We start from the raw sequence: 24,280 nt of genomic DNA, 5'->3' as shown, positions 1-24,280 counted from the left end.
AAAGAGAGGGTTTGGGGGCAGAGATGAGAGTGAGAGAGAGGGTTTCGGAGAGGTGAACCATGAAAGAGACTCCTCTAGTCAGCATGTACCATTTCTTGTGTAACCCAAACCAACCTCCCCCACTGTCCTTTCAGCTGTATTTAACAACCCACCACAAACGACGGGGGGAAACTACAACACAGGAGACAAACCGCTCTTCCCCGGGACTCCTCTGAACTGAATAAAGCCCCTACAATCTCCATCCTTCATCCTTCTTTTGAAGGACAACCACAATTTATCACTAATCAGCAATGAAAGGCCTGGTGACAACAGAACGCCATTGTATAGTCATTATTGTCAAAATGTTGACACACGCGACACACGCCAACACACCCACACACACACAATAGCACACCCACAGGATGGAAACCGCAGTCTTTCAGGCCCAAACTAAACAGAGCCTCCACAGTATCTGAATCAACCAGCTTTAGACAGAGCTGTGGACCACAGCTGTGTGAAAACACAACATGATCTTCCTCCATCCTCTCGGTCTTGCGCTCCCCACACCTACAACCCACTGGCCTCCAGCACAACAGAGTAGAGATACGGGCAGAGCAGAGGATAAAGAAACACAGACAACAGATAGATGGGACATGTTTTCTTGAGGTAGGAAGGGGGGGGGGGGCTGGAACATGGGGGGGACGAGGACGAGACACAAACCAGAGACAGTGCAATCTGATAATACAAGAAATGGACACCCCACCTGCTCCCATGCGCTGCCTTGGTGTAATTGACTGACAGGAAGCCCAGTTATGCTGACTCCACGGAATTTTCCAGGAAATATAATTTTCTTTGATTTATCCCCGCTGTCTCAGAGAAGCACAGAGGAAGAGAGCGATAAACTATCTGGCAACATGCCGCTCCTGACTGACCCTGGACAGACGCCGTCTGGTAGGAGCCGTAACAAGACATTTCGATGGCAAATTGTCAGTAATTACAATATTATCTTTGCATGTGTATTCCTGCTGGGCCTCTACAACTGTGATAGATGACATGGCTTCGAAGACCTTGTGTCATTCTAAACAGCCATTGATTGGACGTCTCCGCCATGGAATGGAAAAGAGGATGGAAGAGATATACCGATCGGACAAATCTCTGGAAGCAGCGCGGATCCAATTTATACGACATGGTGGATGTTTCTGTCACCCGTCCTTTATTATCAACTTCCTTTTAAGATCGTGTTTTTTGTTTGGCTGTTTTATAGTCCAAGAAATGTTCTTGTATAATTAAGACATCGGTCAGGGTTCCTTCAGATAACACGTTGAATCAAATGAGGCTTTAAGAACATGTAGTGCTGCGATTCGTAGAAACAGAATTATTGAGACTGATAGTTACCATAAGGTGAAAGGCTGCTGGCATCAATAATTGAGGACTGTATTAAATATATACGCCCTAGTGTAAAAAAGAAGGCCAGTTAAGACTATAAGACGTCACGTTTTTACGAAAACATCTTGTTGTTTTACAGTGGAATATTGAGGTAAACAATATCAGCCACGTCTCGTTAATCTAACATGATCAGATTCCGTGTTAGCCTGCATGTTTCTTTCACAAACTAGACAGAAACTCTACAGTGAAGTTCTCCTGCTATCAAACAGATCCTGGTTACAGAGCTGGACCTGTCCTGTAGACCTCCCGGGGAGCAGAGAGGGCCGAGGAGACTGCTGATTGAAAGTGGTCCTGCTGGACAAGGTCACAGTGAATGATCTAGCCTGTCTGTCTTATATTAAACATGGAGATCTGAAGGGAAACAGATGGACCTCCCTCTCTTTTGCTCTCCCATTTCTCGCTCTCTCCCTTCGTATTTCGTCATCTCCCTCTCTCCCTCCCTCCCTGTCTCTCTCCCTGTGTCTCTCTCTCTCTCTCTCTCCCTCCCTCTCTCTCTCCCCCTCTCTCTCTCTCTCTCCCTCCCTCCCTCTCCCTCCCTCTCCCTCTCTCTCTCCCTCTCTCTATCTCTCTGCAGTCTGCCCGGTCGGGTAGCCGTCTGTTGTGTATGGTCATCTGTTCATGACTCACCATCTCCAGCACCACCTCAAAAACAGCACCACTCTATCAATCTCTGGGGAGACTGGGAAGGTTGAGCTAGCCTCACTAGCATCCCGAGGAAAAACATTAAAAGGTCATTCGAGGAAGTGGTCCGCTTTAGATAAAAGGAGGTCTGGGGAAGAGGTGCAACTCACGTCACTAGGCGTCACCCCCAACATACTTCTGCTCTTCTTCATCCTCGACGGGGTTATCCAGACAGTTCTGCTCCCGGGTTCCTTCCACACGCTCCTTCTTTACCCTCTCCACGCCGGGCGGTCTCGTCAGCACACCTGGACACCTGCGGCGACAAGGGAGCAGCCACGTCCAGTACACATTCTCTAACTCATTCTCAGGACGTAGACATTACAGTCAGGACTGACTCACTGTAACGTCCATGCCCTGAATAACAACCCATGCCAAATCGATGGAAGAGGGCCGCTCTGACTGAAGCTGGCCAAATTCAAGGGTACAATGATTCTAGCCATGGTTCCTGCTGGTCACAGACTCATCATTCACCAGCTGGATTGACTGGCGTCTCGAGGCCCTGTACAGAGACCCATGTCTCGGGTGTAATGGGACGAATGACTCCTGCTGCAGGCTGGCAAGGAGCCAATCATCAGGCATCGCCGGGCCGCTTAGCAACAGTAACTAATCTATACCTGTCACAACATTATGGATTCCTGAATGACAGGCAAGATGTTGCGAAGGTACTTAGAAACCCAGCCAGATGGGAAAGGATGCTACAGGGGTCCCGATAGGGTATTACTAGAATTTGCATACATGAATATTTCAAGAGCATTTTCTATTTCAGTAACACATGTATGCTCTCCAAACTAAACTCAATAAATGCAAACAAACGTGGATCCACTCTACGGTTGAGGTTATGTGAAAACGGACCTCTGACACACAACGTTGATACCCTATAGAGCCATAATAACGTTTCAGTCATTGAGACCCAAATAAAATGAAACTAACTCACCATAAATACATTTTACTTTCAGTGATGCTTGCTTTTTTTTGCTGCACAGGAAGGAAACAACCTCAGGCAAAATGTTTCCAAATACCAAGCTGTCAAGTTCCTCCCCCAAATATTATTTTCCTGCATACAATTTCTCTTCTCCAAAACCAAAAGGTCAACCAAGAAAGGTCAAGCCAGAGGTCATGGATGAACATCTTGATAGGTATGAACATCTTGATAGGTAATCAGACCCTAAAGTAAGAGCAACATTGACATCACATAAGTTCGACTGAGCAACACATAGGAGGCCTGGCAAAGGTCAAATCCTGCCCGTGTCTAGACTAAGAAGCAGACTTGAGGAGGGCCATCCTGCTACAGTCTCTCAGAGAGGGGGAGGGAGGGGGGGGAGTCTAAACCTCTAATCATGCGGAGTGGAAGGCCCTTAGAGAGGTCTGTCTGACCTAAAAAAGAGAGGAGCGGGGACGCCCGAACCTGCTCTAATCTGGAGAGTAAACTGGAGCTCCCTGCTGTTGCTTTGTAATAGGCAGTCCTGGGAGTTGGCTAGTTGAGACATGACAGAAACAGGTCACTCCCAGTCTGCTGGCCGTGCTTCAGCACAAACAGCCAACCTTGTGGCTTACTCTTGTACCACTTCCACCGGGTTTTCTTTTAGGGGTTTCATCAAGGAGGGATGCAAAGTGACTAGAAGAAAATAATATTCCTCAGGAGGAATTGACTAACCGGTAAGTGGTCTTGATTCGGAACCCCTTGATTTGGATCGCCTCTCAGTGATGGCATCTGTGGAGGAACACATCGTGAGAGTGGAATACATCCACACTTCAAAGGTTAACGGCAAGTCCAACCCTCCGTAATCAGTTGACATCATGGATAAGTTAATAGCTAAAATAACCAAGCTGGTCTCTGTATTAACTAGTGGGTCCTGCATCCCTGATACGATGACGCACTTCGTGAACATTATTGATAGTGAGCAAGGCATTAAAGCATGCAAATACCCACAGTGGTCAAGCTAGGGAAAACCTTCATTCAGATTGACAGTTCATTCTTACTTTGGTGCAGGGGAACCCTCATTGAAGCTGGATGGGTTTGTAGTTTCCTACCACATTCTATTCTACATCATTACTCCTTCCTATGAAGGAAGACTAGGGAGATACCGAGGCCATGTCATTCATTTCATATGCCATTTATAATTTAGCATCACTGTTATATTTGGATACGTCTGAGGGACCTAAATCCCGTTTGAAAAGGAGTATGACGCCTTCAAACAGGCTTTGGCTGACACTTCAAAGGGACACCTGTCGCGGAGACGTCACGTTTGGAAGTTTCCATGCGTTTGTGTGTCGGAGAGGCTTTTTCGCGAGTGCTAGTTTGGACCTGCGAAGATGAAGCAAGGAAGCCAGCTCTTCCCAGGCATATTTACCAGCCTGTCTACAGCACAGCTGTGACTGAGAGGAGCTGGAGGGCCGAGGTGAGGCACAGCGAGGCTCCTCTACTCAGAAAACCTCATCACCCCCAGTGAGGTCCCAGTGGGGGGGCTTGTGTCAGCCCCATCAGCACTCCACAAACAGGGCAGCCTGTTCTCTGAGGAGAAGCCTGTTGGTGGAATAGGGAACGGGTGCCAAGGCAACAGGGGCAAATTTGGTCTCTCACGATGCTGGTAAGTAGGGATGAGATGTCATCGAAACAAGGTTTTTAATCACCACAAGAAAAGACAGTTGCTTAGTGTGCAGTGGTGGTCAGACTATTCGGATAAATCCTGTGTAGGGAGGAAGGGATTTCTGTTTTTTGCCTTTTCTTCTCTGAGGGTTTAGGTTGGTCATGGGTGCTGATTTGTGAAGTTCTCGTAACAAAAATAGAAAAAGGGCTTTAACGGTGGTGCACTGGGTGAGAGCACGTCCGATTGAGGCTAAAGTCTAATGCAGGGGCCTGGGTTGTAATTCAGCTCAAGACATTCCTTGCTTGCTCTCTCCGCTTCTCCTGTCTCTATCCAAATGTTGTATCAATAAATACAGGCAACACAGGGCTTTACAATATCTGACTTGGGTTGAGTTCATGTCTCTGAAACACAAAATTAGATTGATTTAAAATATGGGATGAGATACTATGTGGAGTTGTGTGTTGAGATCAAGTTCAAATCGTTTGAAGGTAGATTCTAGATTGGGGGGAAGAAGCCGAATAGGAGAAGGAGTAAACAAGAGCGAGAGAAAGAGAAGGAGAGGAAGTGGGTCAACAAACTCATTTCCTTTCTGATGAAAGCCAGATAACGTAATACTGTCGATTGTGTTTATTTGAGAGATGGCATTATGGAGTGTTGGCACTACGTCTGTATATACGACCCCACTCAAACACCTAGAGAGACACCATTTGAGAGCACGAACAAGATGTAGAAGAGTCCAATCATAGTTTCCCTGGAAAGCAGTAAAAAAAAACGTTTACTCCATGTTCAAACCATCAATCTTATGTTTATAGTCAAAAAGTTGAGGGTTCCGATCTCAGTCTCTATCAATGTCACAAGACGTATGCACAATAAAGGCCTGCAGTATGAGACAGCCAAACAAAGATTACTTCTGTGAAGCCACAACAATGAAATTCAAGGCATCATGTGCTTACTTACGTTCTTATCAATTTCAATTGCCTGTGGTCTAACAGAGAATGCATTCAAGAGCACAATAACCCTGAGAAATTCCCTTTAAACTGCCACGTATTTCTTCAAAGTGAAAAAGCATTGACTTGGCAGACCTATTATCATCTGAATGGAACTGACGTGCATTGAGGACAGAGCAGTCTTGTTTTAGTTCAAGGATACATTTTTTGGGGTGATTTTCCATAGTCATCCACCCACTGTTGGCACAATAAGTAATCCTTTCTGCAACACAGTTGCAACATAATGCCTGGCCATCCATATCCACTTCTACCTCTCTTCCACAGTCCATCTCTTTCACAACACGAGTCACATGTATGAGGTTATTTGTGAATAAGCGGAAAATGTAATGGGTGGCATGGTCCTTTTTAATTCACAGTGCAAGACATTTGCAGCAGGAGCTGTAGAGGTTGTGAATAAGTTTTTCCTTCTGACATTCTTATGATGGCCTTGATTGAATCTCCCTGCCTCCCCCAACCACACAAAGCACATGTCATATACCCGGTTATCAAACCACAACTTGTGATGGACAGGAGTTAAACAGTAATGAGGTGGACACTATTCCCTGTTGCCCTTCTAGACCAATGACGGTTTTGAGGGGGAGGTTAATCCATTTTAATCACACAATCATTTGCAGTAGCCCTGTCAACCTAAGCAGTGAAACGTGGCTCTCCTCAACACAACACTAAGCTAAAGATCATCACCGAGGGACATTTTAAACCCTCTAATGACAGACAACTACAATGGAACCTGAATGGAAGACAGCCTAATTAGAACTAAGCTTCTTTCATAGAGAAGACAGCGGTAATATGTTGATGTAGTTGGCTGAACCAAATAATAAGGCTCTCAAACAAAGTCCCAGCCCTGAGAAATGATAGGGCAGTGACAAAGAGGAAGACCGACAGTCAGAATCCATGTCAGAAGAAGAGTTAGTTGTGTGTCGAGGCAGAGAGGAGAGCATTCTGTAGCAGCTGTGAGATGAGATCACAGTGAAGGCCACATGCAGCTTTAACTGTAGAGCCCGGGCAAGGGCACTGCCAACGACAAGCTGGCGTCGATCCACGCACGTTGAGCCAACGGTCTGCGACACTGTGGGATGAAGACACCCCAAAGTTGTCTGTGTTTACGCCGTCTTCTTATAAGGCAGTAAACAGCAGCACTGAGCTTACAGGCTCTCCAGATGGACCAGCTCCGCTGGTCAGTATACAAACACTCTACAGTGTGTCTCTCCTCTAGCTAAAAGGGAAGTCAGGAGATGATTTACTGCACGCTTTTAGTGTCTGACTTAGAGTAGCTGTTGTTGACCCCAGGAAAGAAAACAAAGTAAGATGGACGCATTTATTATCGGACCCATTTATTACCTGGCTTAGTCATCATTATATTGGAATAGCACAGTGTACTGTATATCAAAGCCCACTCATCCATTTCATCTAATTCATAAGTCATTTAAATATGAGGAACTAGTGATTGAAGTACGAGCCGTTTCAGCACTCAGTCAATTACCCTGCCCACAAAGCACTGGTCTGATTATGGAAGCTTGTCGGATGGATTTAAATTCCTTTCTGAGGTGAGTCATAATGACAGGGAACCACAGGGATCAAAGCGGAAAGACCACTCACAGCCCAGGGTTTGAGTGAGCCACTGCGAAAGTCACTTGATGACAAACAATGTATTTTAGAAAAGGATTCCTCCACCTATTGTTGCCTCTCCATTCTCCACCTCAGCGAGATGATAGGTTTGGGTTAGGTATTGTTACCCTGGAGACCATAAGGTTGGATTAGGTGTGTATTGTACCCTGGAGACCATTGGGTTGGGTTAGTTATTGTTACCCTGGAAACCATAAGGTTAGGTTAGGTGTGTATTGTACCCTGGACATACTGCAAGCTAGAACCCTATCAAGGCTTTGCCCTTTACTCTGACTCCAAAAACGTGTCATCAGATCCCCACTGTGGAGCACATATGACAGGCTACTGGAGATCTCTGAGATCCTAGAACCCAGCCAGGTGTGGATCCACATCTTACTGACAAGTTTTCTCGACCTGAGAGGCCAAACATCAGCCTGGGGGACCTCCCTTGATGGGGTCATTAGATCAGCTGTGCGTGAACATTGCAGACAGCTATGACAGACAGCGTCACTGGATGCATGGTGAGGGTTCTTAGGCTGCTGTTGAAAAAGATTGAATGGATGGAAGTGCACCCAAGCCAGATCTGACATGCTATATTTTAACTTTATAAGGTAATTTAGGCATGTACTATGATACTGCTTTTAATTTTTTTTAATTAATTAATTATTCAAAACCTTGACATTTGGATTTTGTGAATCCATATTATTCTTACAATCCGCCTTTTTAAAGCAGTATTAAGCCTTAGGCTACTCATTATACCCAATTCTGCCTGCTGCCTGAATTCACTTTTTCGTATGTCAGTGTGGCCAACAGTATTAATAGCAAATCTTTCATTAAATGCCGGTTTAAACATGATTTGGTATTTGAACATTTGATCAGTTAGCAATAAGCAACTTCTCTAACTTTAGCCAGTCCATTATTATTAACGCAGACAACAACGTTTTTAGGGTACAAGCGAGCTCTACGCAGAAAAAGAACATAATCAATTCTAATAAAACGAAGAACCCAGAAACCGTGCTTACAATAGGTACTGGTGCAGCAATCATTTGACGTATAGCAAGTACAAGTACGTTAACACACGGTTTATCTACCCAACACCAGCCCCGTTAACACAACATACAGTGTGGGACATTCCAACAAACAAAACAAGCGTACACTGCAGGACATACAAAAACTCTTACCCGTTAATGATTGCACTTGCACCTGACGAGGCAGATATAGACGAATGAGACTATAATTCTGTAAAAATCTAAAGGATGAATGAACCCGCTGAATGTGTGGTGTTCTCTCTGAGGCGGAGTCCTGTACAAGTGTGTGTGTGTTCTCGAGAGTGCCGCGTGCTTGTTCCTCCCACATCGATTGGCGTACGTACAAGCTCTGTCCTTTTGACAGTCTCTCTCTCTCTCTCTCTCTCTCTCTCTCTCTCTCTCTCTCTCTCTCTCTCTCTCTCTCTCTCTCTCTCTCTCTCTCTCTCTCTCTCTCTCTCTCTCTCTCTCTCTCTCTCTCTCTGTCTCTCTCTCTCTCCCTCTCCCTCTCTCTCTCTCTCTCTCTCTCTTTTTGTTGCCCCACCAGTGTTTAGTTGAAAATACATCTTATTCAGCCTCCAGTTTATGCACCCCTAATAATACCTTTTACACTTGTTTACAGCAGATTTTTTTAATTCACCAGTTATTTTTTTGTAAGCATTTCCACAAATAACAGATTAATTTAGATTATAGCAGTTGCATGATCTTTTGGAGCTCTGGTCGAAACAGCCAACCAACTTGGTTCACATGCACCTGCATTGTGGTGGCCTCTATGGAGGGTTCTAGTCCAGTAGGCTGGACCGTGATGTATCTGTTGTTGCCAAGCAACTGTTGTCCAGACACAAGAAGAGATATATCCCTGGACTCCTCTTCCACATCTTAACTTCAAACTGTTCATGGGCACCTTATGCAACACAGAGATGCACACATAAAGAATGATTATTCTTAATAATAATAACAATATATATAAGTGTTTGTGTGTGTGAGGCTTATCAATAATGAACTCAATCACCACCCTTCTTACTGGGGAGGAGTGTTCTGTCAACATGCACTATAAGAACATAGAAGAAAAACATTTCTGCCCATGATGCACTGAATTAACCAAAACAAGAGGTTGCTCCAAGCCCCCAGGTGACAGGTGTACAGCAACACCTGTCAAGTATTACATCAAAGTAATCAGCACTGACGATTCGCTCTGCCAGAGAGAATCCCAGTGTTCTTATTCTTCTCATTAATGGTGTGTAAAAGGCAAGTCAGGAGGCACAGCTGTCTGCATTCAATTTCACACAGCAAATCCTGGCTTGTTTGTATTGGCAGGATGCTATGTGGATTATAAATGACAGGCAATTTGACTGCATCCTCACGGTGCGTGTCCACTACAGCGGAGCGGGCGTCGCGTCGGCGCCCAATTCATTTTTAATGAAACCGGGTGTTGACGCTCCCACAATGCCCTACGCGAATGTCAACGCCCGGTTTCATTGAAAATGAATTGGGACACCACTTACCCGTTTAGTAAAAATGTAACTGTAAAATTGGCACTTAATAATATGACAGCATGCCGAGTGAAAACAATATTAACCACATTTTAATTCAGGGTCAGACAGACTTGGCCACAGTGAACAGTTCCAGCTGTTTAACATGCCTTAAATATTGCAGGATTGGGCTTTCAATTATTCATCACCACTTCACCCCTAGATTCCTCACCATTCAAACCGCACTCTGACACTGTTCCTTTGGGTAGTTTCCATTCCCTTTCTTTCTTTCTCTCTCCCCATTATTCTCTCCCCTGAGAGGTCTTTACCAAACTGTTGTACTGTCATTTTTGTATTTGGATATCAGACTGGAGATGCAGGTGTCTGCTTAAATACATCATCCATCACTGTTAGTGCCATGGGACTGACACGCTCTTACTCACCCATCCACACTAAATATGACTGGCAGAACTGCCAGTGTAAGTAAACTACAGTAAGTAAACTACAGCGTTAGTATTTGTTTTCAATAGTACTTTAATTATGTTAGAAAACATGATGCAGGCAGGGGAATTTATAACAGGTATCTGTAGTGTTTTCAAGTGCTTTGTGTTTTGAATGCCAAGCTACAACTTCCCATTGGAATGCTTGACAGAGATGTATCTTGGACAGCTGTCTAATCTTGATTGATGTTTTAAATAGTGTCAAGAATTTTGTAGATGAGCAACAACTTGAATGTTTTTTGAGTGTGTCTTTTAAGCAAGGTCATACACGTCAATATTATATGTCCAAATTGCTATCCAATTGATACCTAACCCTATGTCACAAAAAAGCTACGTTCTAATTCTTTGGTCTGTCACATGACCATGCAAGACTTAAGAGCACAACATCCTTCTACAAATACACCACGATATATCATGGTAAACACATAAAAAGTGACGCACACATTTTCTACAAACACCTCATTCTAAATCTATAGGAAATATACAAATAGGCAACTACTGTATAACCTTGCTGAAACATAGAAAAAGGAGCTATTTGTTTAGGACAAAATAGACAAGTCTTTTCTAAAAACAGCATGTATGTAGTGTACATTCAACACAGAATAAAAATCCATTACACAAAATGATTGGCCGAGATTTACATCCACATCATGACGGGTCTGCTCTGTGTATGCAAATTGACCAGTGGCTTCTGAGTTAACATCAAACACCTGTGCATCATGAAAATAGACAATCTGAGAAGTGAATCAGTCAATCCTACAGTTTAAATGGCCTTTGGTGATAATGTAAACATTTGCAACAGGACATAAAATAAGGCTATTTAGTCTTGCAGCATAATGAATAAGTAAAATACGATATTTTTACGTCAACAGATCTTCCCATGATTATATAATAGTTCCCCACCATACTGGGATTGCTTGAAATGACAGTCACAATTAAAATAAGTAGGAAGTGGAGGTTAAAACAAAACCATTCATAAACATCCCTTTATATACCAATTAACTCAGACATAAAGTGATAGAAAGGTGGCTAGCTGCTAGTAAATCGATGATTTTGAAGATTCTTCTCACTTTGGTGATGGTGTGGCAAAGCATGATTGGGGAGAAGAGCAAAGCAACTGGGACTTTGTCTTTATCAGTGACTAGAAAGACACCAACAGAAGACCATTTAGTGCTCTCCTGCTAATCCATCCCCACACATCAACTTGGTAACACATCCATTAGTAGTGATATAAGAACTATAAGAATATAAGAAGCCATAGCATTCCTTTGTAGCCCATTTCATACAGCTGCAAGCTATTATTCCCTCTGCATCTCACTCAGTAAGTGACTGATTGGCTGGGTCCCTCTTTCAATCCTTCCTGTCAGTTTATGTCAGCCTGGGTAGCACAGGTCCTCTACCACTGCTCCCAGCTGAAGTCATCTCCTCTTCCAAACACTAGGAAGAAGCCAAGGATGGTGGAAAAGATAACCCCATTGCCAGCCATCACCAGACCACACGCCCCCAACTTGATCTGCAGGATAAGAAATGTCCATTAGAGATGAAGAAAAATCTGTTTTTTACATACAACCTTGTAGTGTTGCATCTTCACCCTTTATTGGCACACTTCACAGGCTACAACTCACTACTTCTTTTCGGGCCAGTACAAGAGGCATCCCAAATGCAGAGACCACAATCCCAGTGGTAAAGAAGTATGCCAGCTCTCTGCACGCATTGCTGGCAGCATCCGAGTCATCTGTCATTCTTCTGGCTATGAAGGTGGGGATGGGAGACAGCACGTAGAAGAACAGGACAAATAGAGGCCAGTACACCCTGTAATAACAAAACACATTGCACTTACATGTTCTGTTCATTTTGGCACTAGAAAGATTGACACGGGGTGAGCCGCGCATCCGTCCACATACCCGTACTCCTCCAATGCACAGCCGAGTAGCAGAAACGTCAAACCAATGGCACCACTGAAGGACAACCCAACCAGAGCTACATGGAAGGCAATAGAGAAGGATAGTTTACTACTGTTGCATTGATCGTTCTAAAAACATTCCTCAGGCATATCTGCTAATTCAGTATAAACATTGTTTCTAATAAAAGAAAAAGGCTATAACAAGCCAGTCAACATTTCTACACTGAACACTGGCTTAGTTAACCAAGCTGGGTTTCACGTAGGCCCATTTTGATAAACACATTTGTAAACCACTGATGCAGCGTCAGTTTGTAACTATCTAACAAGTTGTCGAGTGATAATATGTAACTAGCTACATTGGAAGAAAGCGAACCGTACTTGGAGTTAAAGTAAAGCACACAAAATTAGTATAGCTTACCTTTAATACCCGCCATTCCAGTTTAGGTCTATTGTAATTTCAGAATCGTTTTTGTGTTATTCAACGTTCACCAACTTCCTACTTCCTTCTTGTAAGTGTTTTTTTCCAGCTGACTTTCTTAAAGGAGACATCCCACATTTTACGTCCCTTTACGCTGATTCATTAATGTATGCTCAGTTTATGACTATTACCACCAACCATTCGACAAATCCTTTTGAAATACCACCATCATTGCAAACAAAGATACTGTAATTCACTTAATGTCAAAATCTTTATTGGTCCAAGTGTCTGAGCTCAGGGGTGGGGTATGTAAAGCAGTCACTCTCCCTCCAGCTCCTGGAAAGACAATGAGTGAGTCCAGGCCACCAGCTTGTCCACCTCATTCTCCCATTCGTCCTGTTTGCCCCCGATTTGAGAGTCATTACTGGGGGCTAGACAGTCTCTCTGTACAGGAGTCTTGAGATCTGCATACCCAAACACACACACACAGACTTAGAACATTTACAGGGTTATGACCAAACACATACATGAATGCACACACACACACACACACACACAGCTGAAAGTTTGGCAACTTGAAACAAATACTGGACTCACCCGGTGACCTGTGCAGCAGGTAAATCCGTCTCAGCTGGTTGACCCTGGCTTGACGCCATTCACTGACTGGTTCTGTTTTCTTGGGCTCATGCAAAGTGCCATACATTAAAGCTTTGAACCTGAAACAATTCCATTCTATGAAACAATTGAACTAGCATTAAATTGAATGCAATGCGTTAACATGCAGAAAAGCAAGCCATTCAGTAAAAGGGGCTGAAACGGCCAAACAAAGTTTTACTGGCTAGCGAGTGCAATGAGCACACACTCACGCTTCAGGTTGAAGACATTTGGTCTCAGCAGACTTGATGAGACCCTCCAGAGCTTTGAAAGAAGATGACCACTTAGCAGCCCATGCTTTTGCACATCATGGTTTAACATAGTTCGGCCAATATTCTGACACACCTTTGTTCCTCAACCATGATCCAGTTGTTGATGTTGCAATCTTTGTCCACTCCTCCAGATATTCCTCAAAATGAATTATCTTCACAGGCCTGAGAGTTTGACATAATTATTCAAACTAAAGCTCAGGCTTTATATTGAATAAATCTGGACTGGAAAATGGACAGGGTGAGAGGACCCTTTACATTGAATGCGGTCACCTTTTGTTCTGTGAATTTCGATGCTCGTCTTTCCTAATCCCTGCAGATAATAATGATAAATGTGTCTGACATCGCAACATCCCTACATATATAACTCTAGACCAATAAAAACAGGTAGAAAGACACAAAGGTCTCCCTTATCTAATGCAGTGCTTCATGCTCACTGTCTAGTTCCTGGCTGGCCTGAACACACTCCAGCAACACCTTGTGGTAGCAAGTGGGGCTTGACCAGAGCATGTTAGCAGCCGTTGGGTTTACTGCTCCTTCCAAGACTGGGTTGGACAGCAGAATCTAAAGAGAAGAACAGTGCCAAGCCAAGGACCCCACCTCAAGGATGCATATGTCCTTACATCTGTTCTTAAACATGTCCCACAAGTTGTAACAATTTTGTCTACAAACATGATGCTGAGTACAATGAGGCATTTTTGAGATTAAGTCTACACAAATTGATAATTGCCTTGTTGTTGTTTTTTTTTAGTTGACTAGACTGTTGTAGGCATTCCCTTACAGTCTTCAACATTTTTCATAATAGACCCACAGACAGTTAGCTACGGTAGTCATGTGTTCATTGAACTGAATCCTAGCTCTTCCGTACTGTAGGCCTACCCACTTCTAGTCCTGCTTTCTGAAATTCGATGTACTCTTTCCACAGCAACCGGTGGGCACAGCTATTCGTCGTTGGCCTATATCTTTGGAGCATAGCATAGCCCTATGTAAATTCGTCTAGTTTGAAAGATTTTCAGGAACAAATTGGCCAAAGCTTGTATGTTTCTGAGCCGTGTTGTCAAGCAACAAACGTCTCTATCAAACGTTCTGCTGCATGCTTACAAGCCTTATCAAAAATAACATGGCTGTTTTTTTTTCATTTATCAATGAACGAAATTATAGCCTAATGTGCAATAGCCTGCTATTTATGTTAGTAGTAGCTTAAATAGTGGATTTACGTACGTTTACGTTTTCGATAGGCCTACAATCTCTATGGTTTGGTCGGCATTCATAACATTAATTAAAATACAAAAATATAGGCTATTTATTTCATTCCTTGAAGCGTACCGCCATGTGGCTCGTCAGATCAGGCTTCACGGGCAACAGCCGAATCACAAAAATAAGAAAGACAAAAACGCATTACAGACACCAAAAGCACATAAAATTGCATTAGCCTATCACATACATAAGTTGGATAATTTTATAAGATAGATGAGCATTTGTATACTAAGAAATAATTTTATGAAGGCTGACATGACAAGATAAAAAGTTTAAAAATGTCACCAATGCACAATTGATACCAACCGACAAAACACATTTTATTTATATTACAATATTCCACTTGAATGAACATTGGGATTAATTTAAATTAAGATACATTAAAAAAAAAAACGATTTAGGGACTTATGTGATGACTGATGGGCCACTGCGACCCGTTCGGTTGTGAAGCTGTGAGATCTTCAGAGCAATGGTAACCAGTGAAGCCAGCATCGCCTGTCCCAGACACACACAATTGACATTGAGCCAAAGAGTAAATAAACAGAATCACCAAACGGTTTCTGCAGCAAACATATTACCTGTGGGTCTTGGAAGACCTTGTCAGGGTCTGTCTCATAGCCATCTATGTAGATGCGGACTGTTGCCCTGGTGCTACCTGTTCCACTGAGTCTGTAGATGATTCTGGAGCCATCGCAGAATATTATTCGAAGGCCCTGCAGTGTACATGATGAATTTTATATTACAGTGTATTCATCCCACACAATTACAACTAGAAGCTTTTATCCAATCAAGCACCAGGGCCAGACACTTCATTACATCATCCCCAGTGCCACATGTGACCTCACTTGGTTCCTAGAGATGGTCCCATCCACTGGGTCGCTGTACTCAAAGTTGTCAGCTCTCTCCACCTGGTAGACCTTCTCCCCGACAGCAAACCTTTGGCCTGCAAAGGACTTGTCCACTATGAACATCTCCAGATCCTCCATCATCTCACAGGCTGCGTCAAGGTCTACCTCCTCATAGTCATACCTGTCCATAGAAAATTATGGAAACAATAACAAGAATGGATCTAGGCAGAATCCTCTATGTAATCTGTTATGAAATTAATCTTGTTACTGGGATCAACCTGGACACTCTGCGAAATAACGTGTAATTGTTCAGACTGGCCACCAGAGGTCATAAGAGGCTTATCAGTGCTCATGCTAACCTTGTGTAGAAGTTCCTGCCAAACTTTTGCCAGTGTTCCTTCATGATGTCCTCCACACTCTGTCTCCTGGTAGCTAGGATGGACAGCCATGCCAGCACAGCCCAAAGCCCATCCTTTTCACGGATATGATCAGAACCTGACATGGAAGAAATGTAGATTGGTTTTGAGTGGCAATGTTATTTTGGCAATCTCACCTTTTAAGTAGGAAATTGTACTCTTGGCATCTTCACTCACTGATGAGATACCTGTGCCGAAACTCTCCTCTCCGCACAGGGACAGTCTGCCTGCATCCATCAGGTTCCCAAAGAACTTCCACCCAGTGGGAGTCTCATACAGCTCAATCTTGGTTGCCTTGGCCACTCTAAAGGGAAAACAAGGAGAATTTGAGACAAGTTGTGCTCCCTGTAATTTCAGTCAATGATTCCAAAGAACCAATTACTTTTTTGATACGCAAAGGCTTTTTTTATGGGCATTACCGGTTTTCTTTTACAAATATCTATTTTTGACTTTTACCACTTGATAGTTACAGTTATGGAGAGAGAGGAAGGGCAGGGAGAGAGACAAGGGATGACATGCAGGAAATGGCCAGGGCTGGAATAAAATATGGCCCCTGCGGTAAGGCCTTAGCCCCTGTAGTACACACTCTACCCTGTGAGCAACCAGAGCTGGTCCTCTAGTCCTAGTGACACTGATACTGTTGCCAGGGCGATGCCAAACTAAGGCCTCACCTGTCTAAGGCTGTGCTGGTAGGCATGCTGCGGGCATAGCCCCTCACTCCTGAGTGCTGGAAGTAGGGGATGCTGAAGATGTTGGCAGCGATGACAGCCACAGAGTCAGAGGGGTTGACGAAAAAGCCATGCTTACCAAGGATCATGTTTCGGTCCTGGACAGCCAGCACAGCGGGCAAGAGGAAAGGAGGGGTTCAACTGGGGTTCAACTGCAAACCAAAGCCTTCACTAGATGTGACTGGATATGACACATTCTGCGGCACGTGGCACCATTTGATTGCTTCACTTCTATCAGAACGGCACTCCAATGTTGAAGTGCACAAAGAAGCACATACCCCGTCCCCATCAAACGCAGCTCCAAAGTCGTACTGCCCCCCCCTCATGGTGTCCATCAGATCTGCAGCGTGGGTGAGGTTGGGGTCTGGGTACTGACCCCCAAAATCCTCCAGAGGAACACAGTTCATGGCTGAGTTGGCGGGGCATCCCAGCTCCTCACACAGTATCCTCTTCACATAAGGGCCGAGCGCTGAGGAGGGATGAGTGGGAAGGAAGAGAAAGGATTAAACAAAAAGAAGAAAACAATGATATCAAATACCTGAAACTAATTTTTGATTGGACTGCCAAAGAGTTCCATTACATGTTTGGACCATCATTCAATCACATTCAAATGTTTTGAAAATAGTATGAGTAACTGTTAACATGACTTTGTTGACCTCCTGATGGCTCAAAGCCACATGAGTGGCGACCTCATATTAATGATAAGGCTGTGGATTTTTGTTAGAATGACATTCATGTCCAAGATCCTCTTCTGTTTGGCGCTCTAGGTAGACATGCCTTCCTGGGGGTGGGGGCGCCTTTGGTTTCAGTGTTGTCACAGGGGGCTCCTTTGAACCTCCCCACACCGCCCACAAACAGCGTGTGTGTAGAAACTTCATCCTCCTCAGAGGGAAAACTGTTTCTGTAACACCCTCCTGCTCTCTCCTGAAACACTGGATCAGATATCAGATGGTTGGATCCAACAGCTGAGAACTCAGCCTGGCTTCCTAGCCTAACACGCTTTGCTTATCTTCATCCTGACACCAGCTGACTGATTGTGGCTCTGACCAGGGTATCGGGTGACACAATAATGTCTGTTGAAACAACATGACAACATACAAAGGCCAGGTTTATGTCTTTCAGCTTTTTTCGTTTATGACGTTTCAGATTGTTCTCACCTCCATGCATGGCGTCTAGACGGATCTTGATGTGGTTTTCCCCGGACAACATCTCCTTCAGCGCAGCAAAGTCGAAGATGTTCCTTACCATGTTGGCATAGGATTCTACAGAGTCCACTATTTCCACTGTGGAGGGCCATCAAGATAATCAGTTCCCCATGTATTAACCAATGTATGTCAGCACACAATGTACACATACAATCTTGAAGAGTAAATAATGTTGAAGTCAAGTTAAGAAGTGAAGTGTGACAAAAGATGTACAGTATTGTGCATAAGTCTTGGGCACCCAAGATTTTTTACACAAATAATGTCTTATACTGTATTTCTTCAATTAAATGCTATAGCTTTTCTTGAATTACATGTTTCGATGAGGGCGGTGTGTACACGAGGGCAGCTTTTATTATTATTATTTAATTCGTAATTAAGAACAACACAGGAATTGCGCAAAGCAGTTTATTAATTAGTAGGCAACATCTCTGGAGTCTCGTCGGTGAGGAGGCAGATGAGGATACTAATAGTGATGCAGAATGTTTTGTACCGTACCTATTTGTAGTAAAAATAAATTAGAATTATAGTAAATCTAAATTTAATGTTGCTGCATTTTTTCGAGGGCGGCGTTTAAGTGTATCAGATTTGAATGCAACGTTTAATCAAAGAAATATATGCAATATAATTTTTTTATTTGTGCAGCAGTATAAAAGTGCAATTTTGCTTAACTTTTAGTTAAATTTCATTATTTCTTAAAGCATTTTTCCTTAACCTTTTTTATTTTGATTGTGCCTAAGACTTTTGCACAGTACTGTAACTGTAGTGATACAGCATAATTTGTATTCAGGTTGTGGGTTGCCTGGGGTTTGTGCTCACCTGTGAAAGGTTTGAACTTGTTCTCCAGGTCAAACATCTGTTTACCCAGAGTTGCCAAGTCCACGCTCAGCTCTGGGCAGATGGCAAACTCCTCTATGGTTCGACTGAGCTGAAAGATTTTGTTTGTGACTGTCTCTTGTGCTGGGCCTGAGCAGAACATGAGGTCAAACAACCTTAAAATGTAAACACATAAATGTTCATTCTGTGTTGCAGACAGAGGCTTAGCCTTTCACCCAGAGTCCTAGTTTGCCCTCAAATGTGTCACTTATCAGGATAACTGTCAATAACTCATACTGGAAAACCTTGTTCTGCTTGTCTCGTTAAAGCTGTTGTGCTCTTGGCAGACTAGCAAAGCTGTTCTGGTTTCCTCCTTAGTGGTCTCAGTACCTCCATTGGATGTGTTGAACTTGATGCCAAAGTCTCCATCAGGACCCCCAGGGTTGTGACTGGCAGTAAGGACTATGCCACCAATAGCCTTGTACTTCCTGATGACACAGGAGACAGCTGGCGTCGACATGATCCCATGGTGACCAATCACCAGGCGGCCAACCTGGCAAATGTCACAGATGCCTGTGTTTACAATAAATTTGAAACCTTCTTTTTCTTTGGCCACTCAAGAATGGACCCTGTTTTGTTAATTACAGTTGTGCATCCTTGATCAAAAAGTGGTCTGTGTGTGGCTTTTTAATGGACTTCCAAACTAAAAATACCCCTCATCTTTGAATGCAACAGAGGCTCTCTAATTTAAGAGCGGGCACGTCGGGGAGCACTTAAGTACTGGCAATGGCACAACAAAGGCAGTTTAATGCACATCTATTTCAAGACTGGTAGCTCCTATGGGATATACAGTATATCTATAGCTTCCAATGCCTCTTATTGACTTAATGTACTGCTACTGTATTGAGGTCTGGCAAATGCAATGAAATGCATTCACATGTTATGTTTTTGATTATGTTTTAAAATTCAAACCCAATTATCTTTAGCCTCTGTCCATTGCTAGCTACATAGTTTGCATGCCCTGGCTTGGCCACATCGTTGCACACATGAAGACTAACAGCAGGTGGCTGGAGCCAGGTGACACAGACACACAGCAGGCCACATGGCAGGTGACAGGTTACAGCGACAGGTGACACTGACCCCGTTCGCAGCTGCCATCTGCACAATAACACCGATGGCCGTTCGGTTGAAGTAGCGTCCATCTCCCCCCACCACCATGGTGGACCCCTGGCGGTCGCGCAGGTCAATGGAGGAAAATATGCTCTGGATGAAGTTGTGAAGGTAGTTCCTCTTGGACTGGAAAACAAAGACCTTCCTTCTGAGGCCGCTGCTGCCTGGTCTCTGGTCTGGGTACGGGGCAGTGGGGAGCGTCAGAACCTGCAGAGGGCTGTCATCCATCGCTCCAGAGGGCGTCCAAACCCAAACTAAGGAGAAGGAAGAAGGGGGAACCAGTAGTGTGGGAGAGGAGCCTGCCTGTTGGACAGTCTCAGCCACTCCCAACATTTCCCACACGCTGGAAGAGGGGGAGAGACGAGGCCTAAAATAACCAGCCAGTCTAACGTGTGTGCCGAGGCAGGTGGTACAGTAACTGAAGACGCTCCTCTGCACATGTGCAGGGAGATCACTGTCAAGGCTGCGGCCCGCCCCGTGGGGGTCCTCTGGGAGGCAGGGGAGGGGGAGGCAGGGCAAGGCAGGGGGAGGCAGGGCAGGGGAGGGGAGGCAGGGCAGGGGAGGGGAGGGGGAGGCCCATTTCAACCACTAGGTCCTGCAGGGTGTCTCCCATGCACTTGTGTAATTATGAGGGCCTTTGACAGGTGTAAGTTATGTGGTATGGCTCCAACTCAACCTATCTTCTCCCTGTCTGAGGCTTGAGAGGAGTGGTGGGGTGTACCTAGACGAAGTTCATTACTGCCCTCTAGGGGTTGATTTTGTGCTGACTGCGCAAACTGTGGAGTGAAGAGTTGGTGACTTCTCTTTTTTCATCCATCTATCAACTTGACTGAAGATGTCAACTGTTGCATCAGCGGTTGTTTCCATTTTAGTTCCAGACTGGATGTTTCAGGGTCAAGGCTGAGGCAGTGATGACCTGACAGAAGGGCATTCATGTGTTTACCAACCTGGGCCAGCCAATCACAGAACCCATAACAGGTAAAGAGACACCCACTCCAAAAGGGTTATTCACACATAACGGTTAAAAAAACAAAACAGGCATAGTTTAAACAGACCCTGTTTTGACCCAGGTAACTAAAAAACTGTCTTTAGACAGATGATTGGCCTCACCAATTGTCTCTACAAACACGGTCCTTTGGGGAAAGTGCACAGACATGCAGCCAGGTAAACAGTTGTATAATCAAGTAATCTGGTAACAAATGAACCAGTGATATAAATATGATTTATTTGTCAGACCTGTAAAAATGGGATGTGTAACAAAAATACAGTATGTACAGTAAAGATGTGTGGATATATATGGTGTTAGTCAATGTGACTCAGTAAAATCCTGGTAAAGACTGTCACACAGACAGACAACTCACCGCTCTTCATTCATGGTTTTATATACAGTTTGAAATACAGCGTGTGTATGTATGCATGCCGCAATACTGAGCCCTTACCAATCCATTAAATGCAAATTTTGATATTTGTTCCACCACATTTGGTGTTTGTTGTAGCATATCTCTCTAATCACTTCTTTTGTGACCTTTCTCTAATAACTTTAGTTTAAGTACTAGTCGGTCACTTTATGAGTAAGACCCTGTGGTTCAGAAATACTCTCCTTTAGATTCAGCAACCTTTTCAATTCCCCTGTGGTTAACTAGACAGGACCTCACAGTACGATGCTAAATCAAAACACGTAACCCTGCTACCGTGCTTAGAGCTATAGCCAGAGGTTACCAAAGATAGGTTTACATCTTGTTTGTTTTGCTCGTTTTTCTTCATGGGTCATTTCAGAGGAAGTTGCCCGAGTGTGTTTCAGAGGCGGAGGTGGCGGTGGGGATGATGGAGATCTGGGTGGACATGAGGGAGTAGGAGGCCCTGTGGCTGGGCCTCCAGTGGATCCCCCTCCTGCGCTCCAACCGACCCTTGGGCCTCACGTGGACGTACCTTCCGTTCAGGTTGGTGTCTCCACAGGCATCGAACCACCAACCTCCTGGGGGGGACAAAGAAACGCCATGGACGGTAAGGACCCTGGGACTGCATGCAGTAAAACCTTTAGGCTGAGTCATGTTGATCTCTCTACATTCTCTCTCTTCCATTCGGGCTCCCGCCTCGTATGCTCTACCTGTGTAGTCGTAGGCGCAGTTGGAGCCCTCGTCCTTGTCGTGGTCTCGGTCCTTGGTGGAGAACATCATTCCGCTGTGGTTGGTCATAGCGTCGGGCAGATCCCCGGACGCGTGCGCCAGGTGGATGGTGTAGTGGCTCTCGGGACCCTCCAGGGAGAGGTTGTACTGGATGTGGCGTTTGCCCTGTTTCCAGTCCTCCAGCTGGATGTGGAGGAGGGAGTCTCCCTGAGCGGCCAGCGCGTGGATCCTCCTCAGGCCCAGCCAGAACTCCCCTGGAGCACAGGGCGCACGGCTCAGACCTCGACACGCTCACCGGGTGGACATGGTCCACTCAAACACACACACTTGTATAGACTTTGATTGGCCTAGGTCGGAATGCATCCGCCCTGTGACAGTTCCTACGGACCATGTGCTGCCATGACTAAATGGTTTACCATGGATGTCTCCGAATCCATTTTCGTACATCTCCCACGTCTGATCAAAATTCACAGATCCGTCCTTCCTCCTCTGGATCACTGTAGCTCCTCCTAGAACAGGTTGAGAGAACACACATTAGTCCTCATTCATTTGCCATTTCGGTCATTTACATCCAAAGCCACGCACAAACAGTGAACATGAAAATAATGGAGAAGGAGTGCATAGTTCTGACAGTACTTCGGTGGTCAGAGTCAAGGCAGTATTTGCTAGTCACATGCAGATGTGACGTCAACTGTATGTGCAATCTGACATCAGCAGACTCCAAAGGGAACAGCAGTGCCGTCCGGCATGAGTGTCTGACCTTCGGACATGTCGCAATAGACCATGAAGGGCTCTGATTCGTTGGGCTTGATGGGGTACACCCCGTTGTTCCTTTCTCCCCTGCGAAAGACCTCGGTGCAGTCTGAGGGGAGGCCTGAGACACACACAGTTTTTAATTAATTTTTATTTGCCCAGGCCATTAAGAGCACATTCTTAATTACAATAACAGTTTGGCAAGAGACAAAAGATCTCATGTGGGGACAGGGATTGGGAAATGTAAATGAAAACGTTGACAGCACCCAACAAGGAAGGGAATCCCAGTGTTGCTCGTAATGAGTGATTGATTGATTTATTGAGTCGAGAGACTGACGAGCTAACTGAGATTAAGCCTCAGTGGAAAGTTTTACCGTCCTGGTCCAAGCTGCTGCTGGTAGAGTTGCTGGTCAGATATGCGGGCAGTGTGGGCATCACCGAGCTGAAGAAGTCAGCTGGTCTGTCCACTGTCTCCTGGACGTGGCTGTTGTAGCGGAGCTAGAGGTGGGGAAAGATGGAACATCAGCGAGTTCACATTTGCTCGAGGGAAACCCGAGCTGCTTTCACAGGGGTGAGGTGTCCTACCTTCTCCTCTAGGTTGTTGATTTTGCTCTGCTGGTGGTTGAGCTGGTCACTCTGCTCCCTGACAGCCCTCAGGAGCTCAGTGATGCTCCTCTCCTGAGTGTGGATCACCTCCTAGAGAGTCACACGTCACATTTCCCCCCCGTTGGACTCGAGAATCTCAGAGATTTTCCTCTCAAAACCCTTTTCCCCATCTCCTAAAGCCTGACAAACCTGGACACTAAACCCTGAACGCCATGCTGCAGACCAGAGGCCGTCCCCGTAGCCAGAGATGAACCTACCTTGAGGGTGTGGATCTCAGCCAGCTGCTCCGCAGGGACCATCACCAGGGACAAGCCGCTCAGCTTCTCCTCCAGCCCCCCCACCTTGCTCTGCAGCTGGCCTCTCTCCTGCAGGATGCTATCCACCTTGTGGCTGATCTCCAGGGACAAGCTCCTGATCTCCTCATTGTTGGCCTTCAGAACCACTGTGGTCTTCTTCAGCTCCTCCTCCTCCTCCTTGATCTCGCTGGCCAGCACCGACAGCTGGTAGAAGGAGCGGTCAAAGATGTTGAGCTTCTGGAGGATGTCGTTGATCTGGCCTTTGGTCTTCTGGACGAACTCGCGGAGGCTCTGGCCCAGCTGGAGGAGGCCGTTAGCCAGGAGACGCACGTCGTCCAGAGCCGCGAAGGCCGAGCGGGTTTCTTCAGGATCCTGCGGTTGCGGAGGCTCGTGAGCTTTGCCTCCCTTGCCACAGCCGACAGGGGTCCAAGCAGCTAGGAGGACAAACAAGAGCGTTAGCGCGAGCTTCATGATGTTGTTTCTCTGTGTGCCGGTGCTTTCGCTAGCCTGCTGGGGTC

At 45.1% G+C, this 24,280-nt stretch overlaps 4 protein-coding genes across 4 annotated transcripts in view; all 4 read right to left on the bottom strand.

Annotated features, from left to right (window-relative positions):
* LOC136958622 (3',5'-cyclic-AMP phosphodiesterase 4B-like) overlaps positions 1–8,609 on the bottom strand; it is a 35,780-nt gene extending 27,171 nt beyond the window's left edge. Inside the window, 3 exon segments of the mRNA XM_067252657.1 lie at positions 2,217–2,359; positions 3,761–3,817; positions 8,485–8,609. Coding sequence (XP_067108758.1) covers positions 2,217–2,258 — 42 coding nt within the window. The 5' untranslated portion in view covers positions 2,259–2,359; positions 3,761–3,817; positions 8,485–8,609.
* Positions 8,610–11,248: 2,639 nt separating this feature from the next.
* On the bottom strand, positions 11,249–12,721 carry LOC136958881 (leptin receptor gene-related protein). The gene is made up of 4 exons (XM_067253006.1): positions 12,622–12,721; positions 12,205–12,280; positions 11,926–12,112; positions 11,249–11,813 (listed from the first exon to the last, which is right to left on the bottom strand). The coding sequence occupies exons 1-4, from the start codon at positions 12,635–12,637 to the stop codon at positions 11,697–11,699; spliced, it is 396 nt and encodes a 131-aa protein (XP_067109107.1). The 5' UTR covers positions 12,638–12,721; the 3' UTR covers positions 11,249–11,696.
* A 2,369-nt stretch (positions 12,722–15,090) lies between these two features.
* LOC136958708 (phosphoglucomutase-1-like) lies at positions 15,091–20,211 on the bottom strand. The gene is made up of 11 exons (XM_067252784.1): positions 19,952–20,211; positions 19,202–19,364; positions 18,815–18,961; positions 17,951–18,076; positions 17,072–17,262; positions 16,737–16,891; positions 16,254–16,369; positions 16,009–16,144; positions 15,647–15,830; positions 15,380–15,514; positions 15,091–15,296 (listed from the first exon to the last, which is right to left on the bottom strand). Exons 1-11 carry the CDS (start codon positions 20,207–20,209, stop codon positions 15,207–15,209), a joined length of 1,701 nt encoding a protein of 566 aa, XP_067108885.1. The 5' UTR covers positions 20,210–20,211; the 3' UTR covers positions 15,091–15,206.
* A 979-nt stretch (positions 20,212–21,190) lies between these two features.
* On the bottom strand, positions 21,191–24,280 carry LOC136959314 (angiopoietin-related protein 3-like). Its single transcript, XM_067253615.1, has 7 exons — positions 23,724–24,280; positions 23,446–23,556; positions 23,235–23,358; positions 22,868–22,981; positions 22,524–22,616; positions 22,089–22,361; positions 21,191–21,956 (listed from the first exon to the last, which is right to left on the bottom strand). Exons 1-7 carry the CDS (start codon positions 24,231–24,233, stop codon positions 21,754–21,756), a joined length of 1,428 nt encoding a protein of 475 aa, XP_067109716.1. The 5' UTR covers positions 24,234–24,280; the 3' UTR covers positions 21,191–21,753.

This window comes from Osmerus mordax, chromosome 16 (genome assembly GCF_038355195.1).
Source record: "Osmerus mordax isolate fOsmMor3 chromosome 16, fOsmMor3.pri, whole genome shotgun sequence".
NCBI classification, from domain to species: domain Eukaryota; kingdom Metazoa; phylum Chordata; class Actinopteri; order Osmeriformes; family Osmeridae; genus Osmerus; species Osmerus mordax.
Note: the sequence above shows the minus strand (reverse complement) of the source record. Positions and strands in the feature narration are given on the sequence as shown.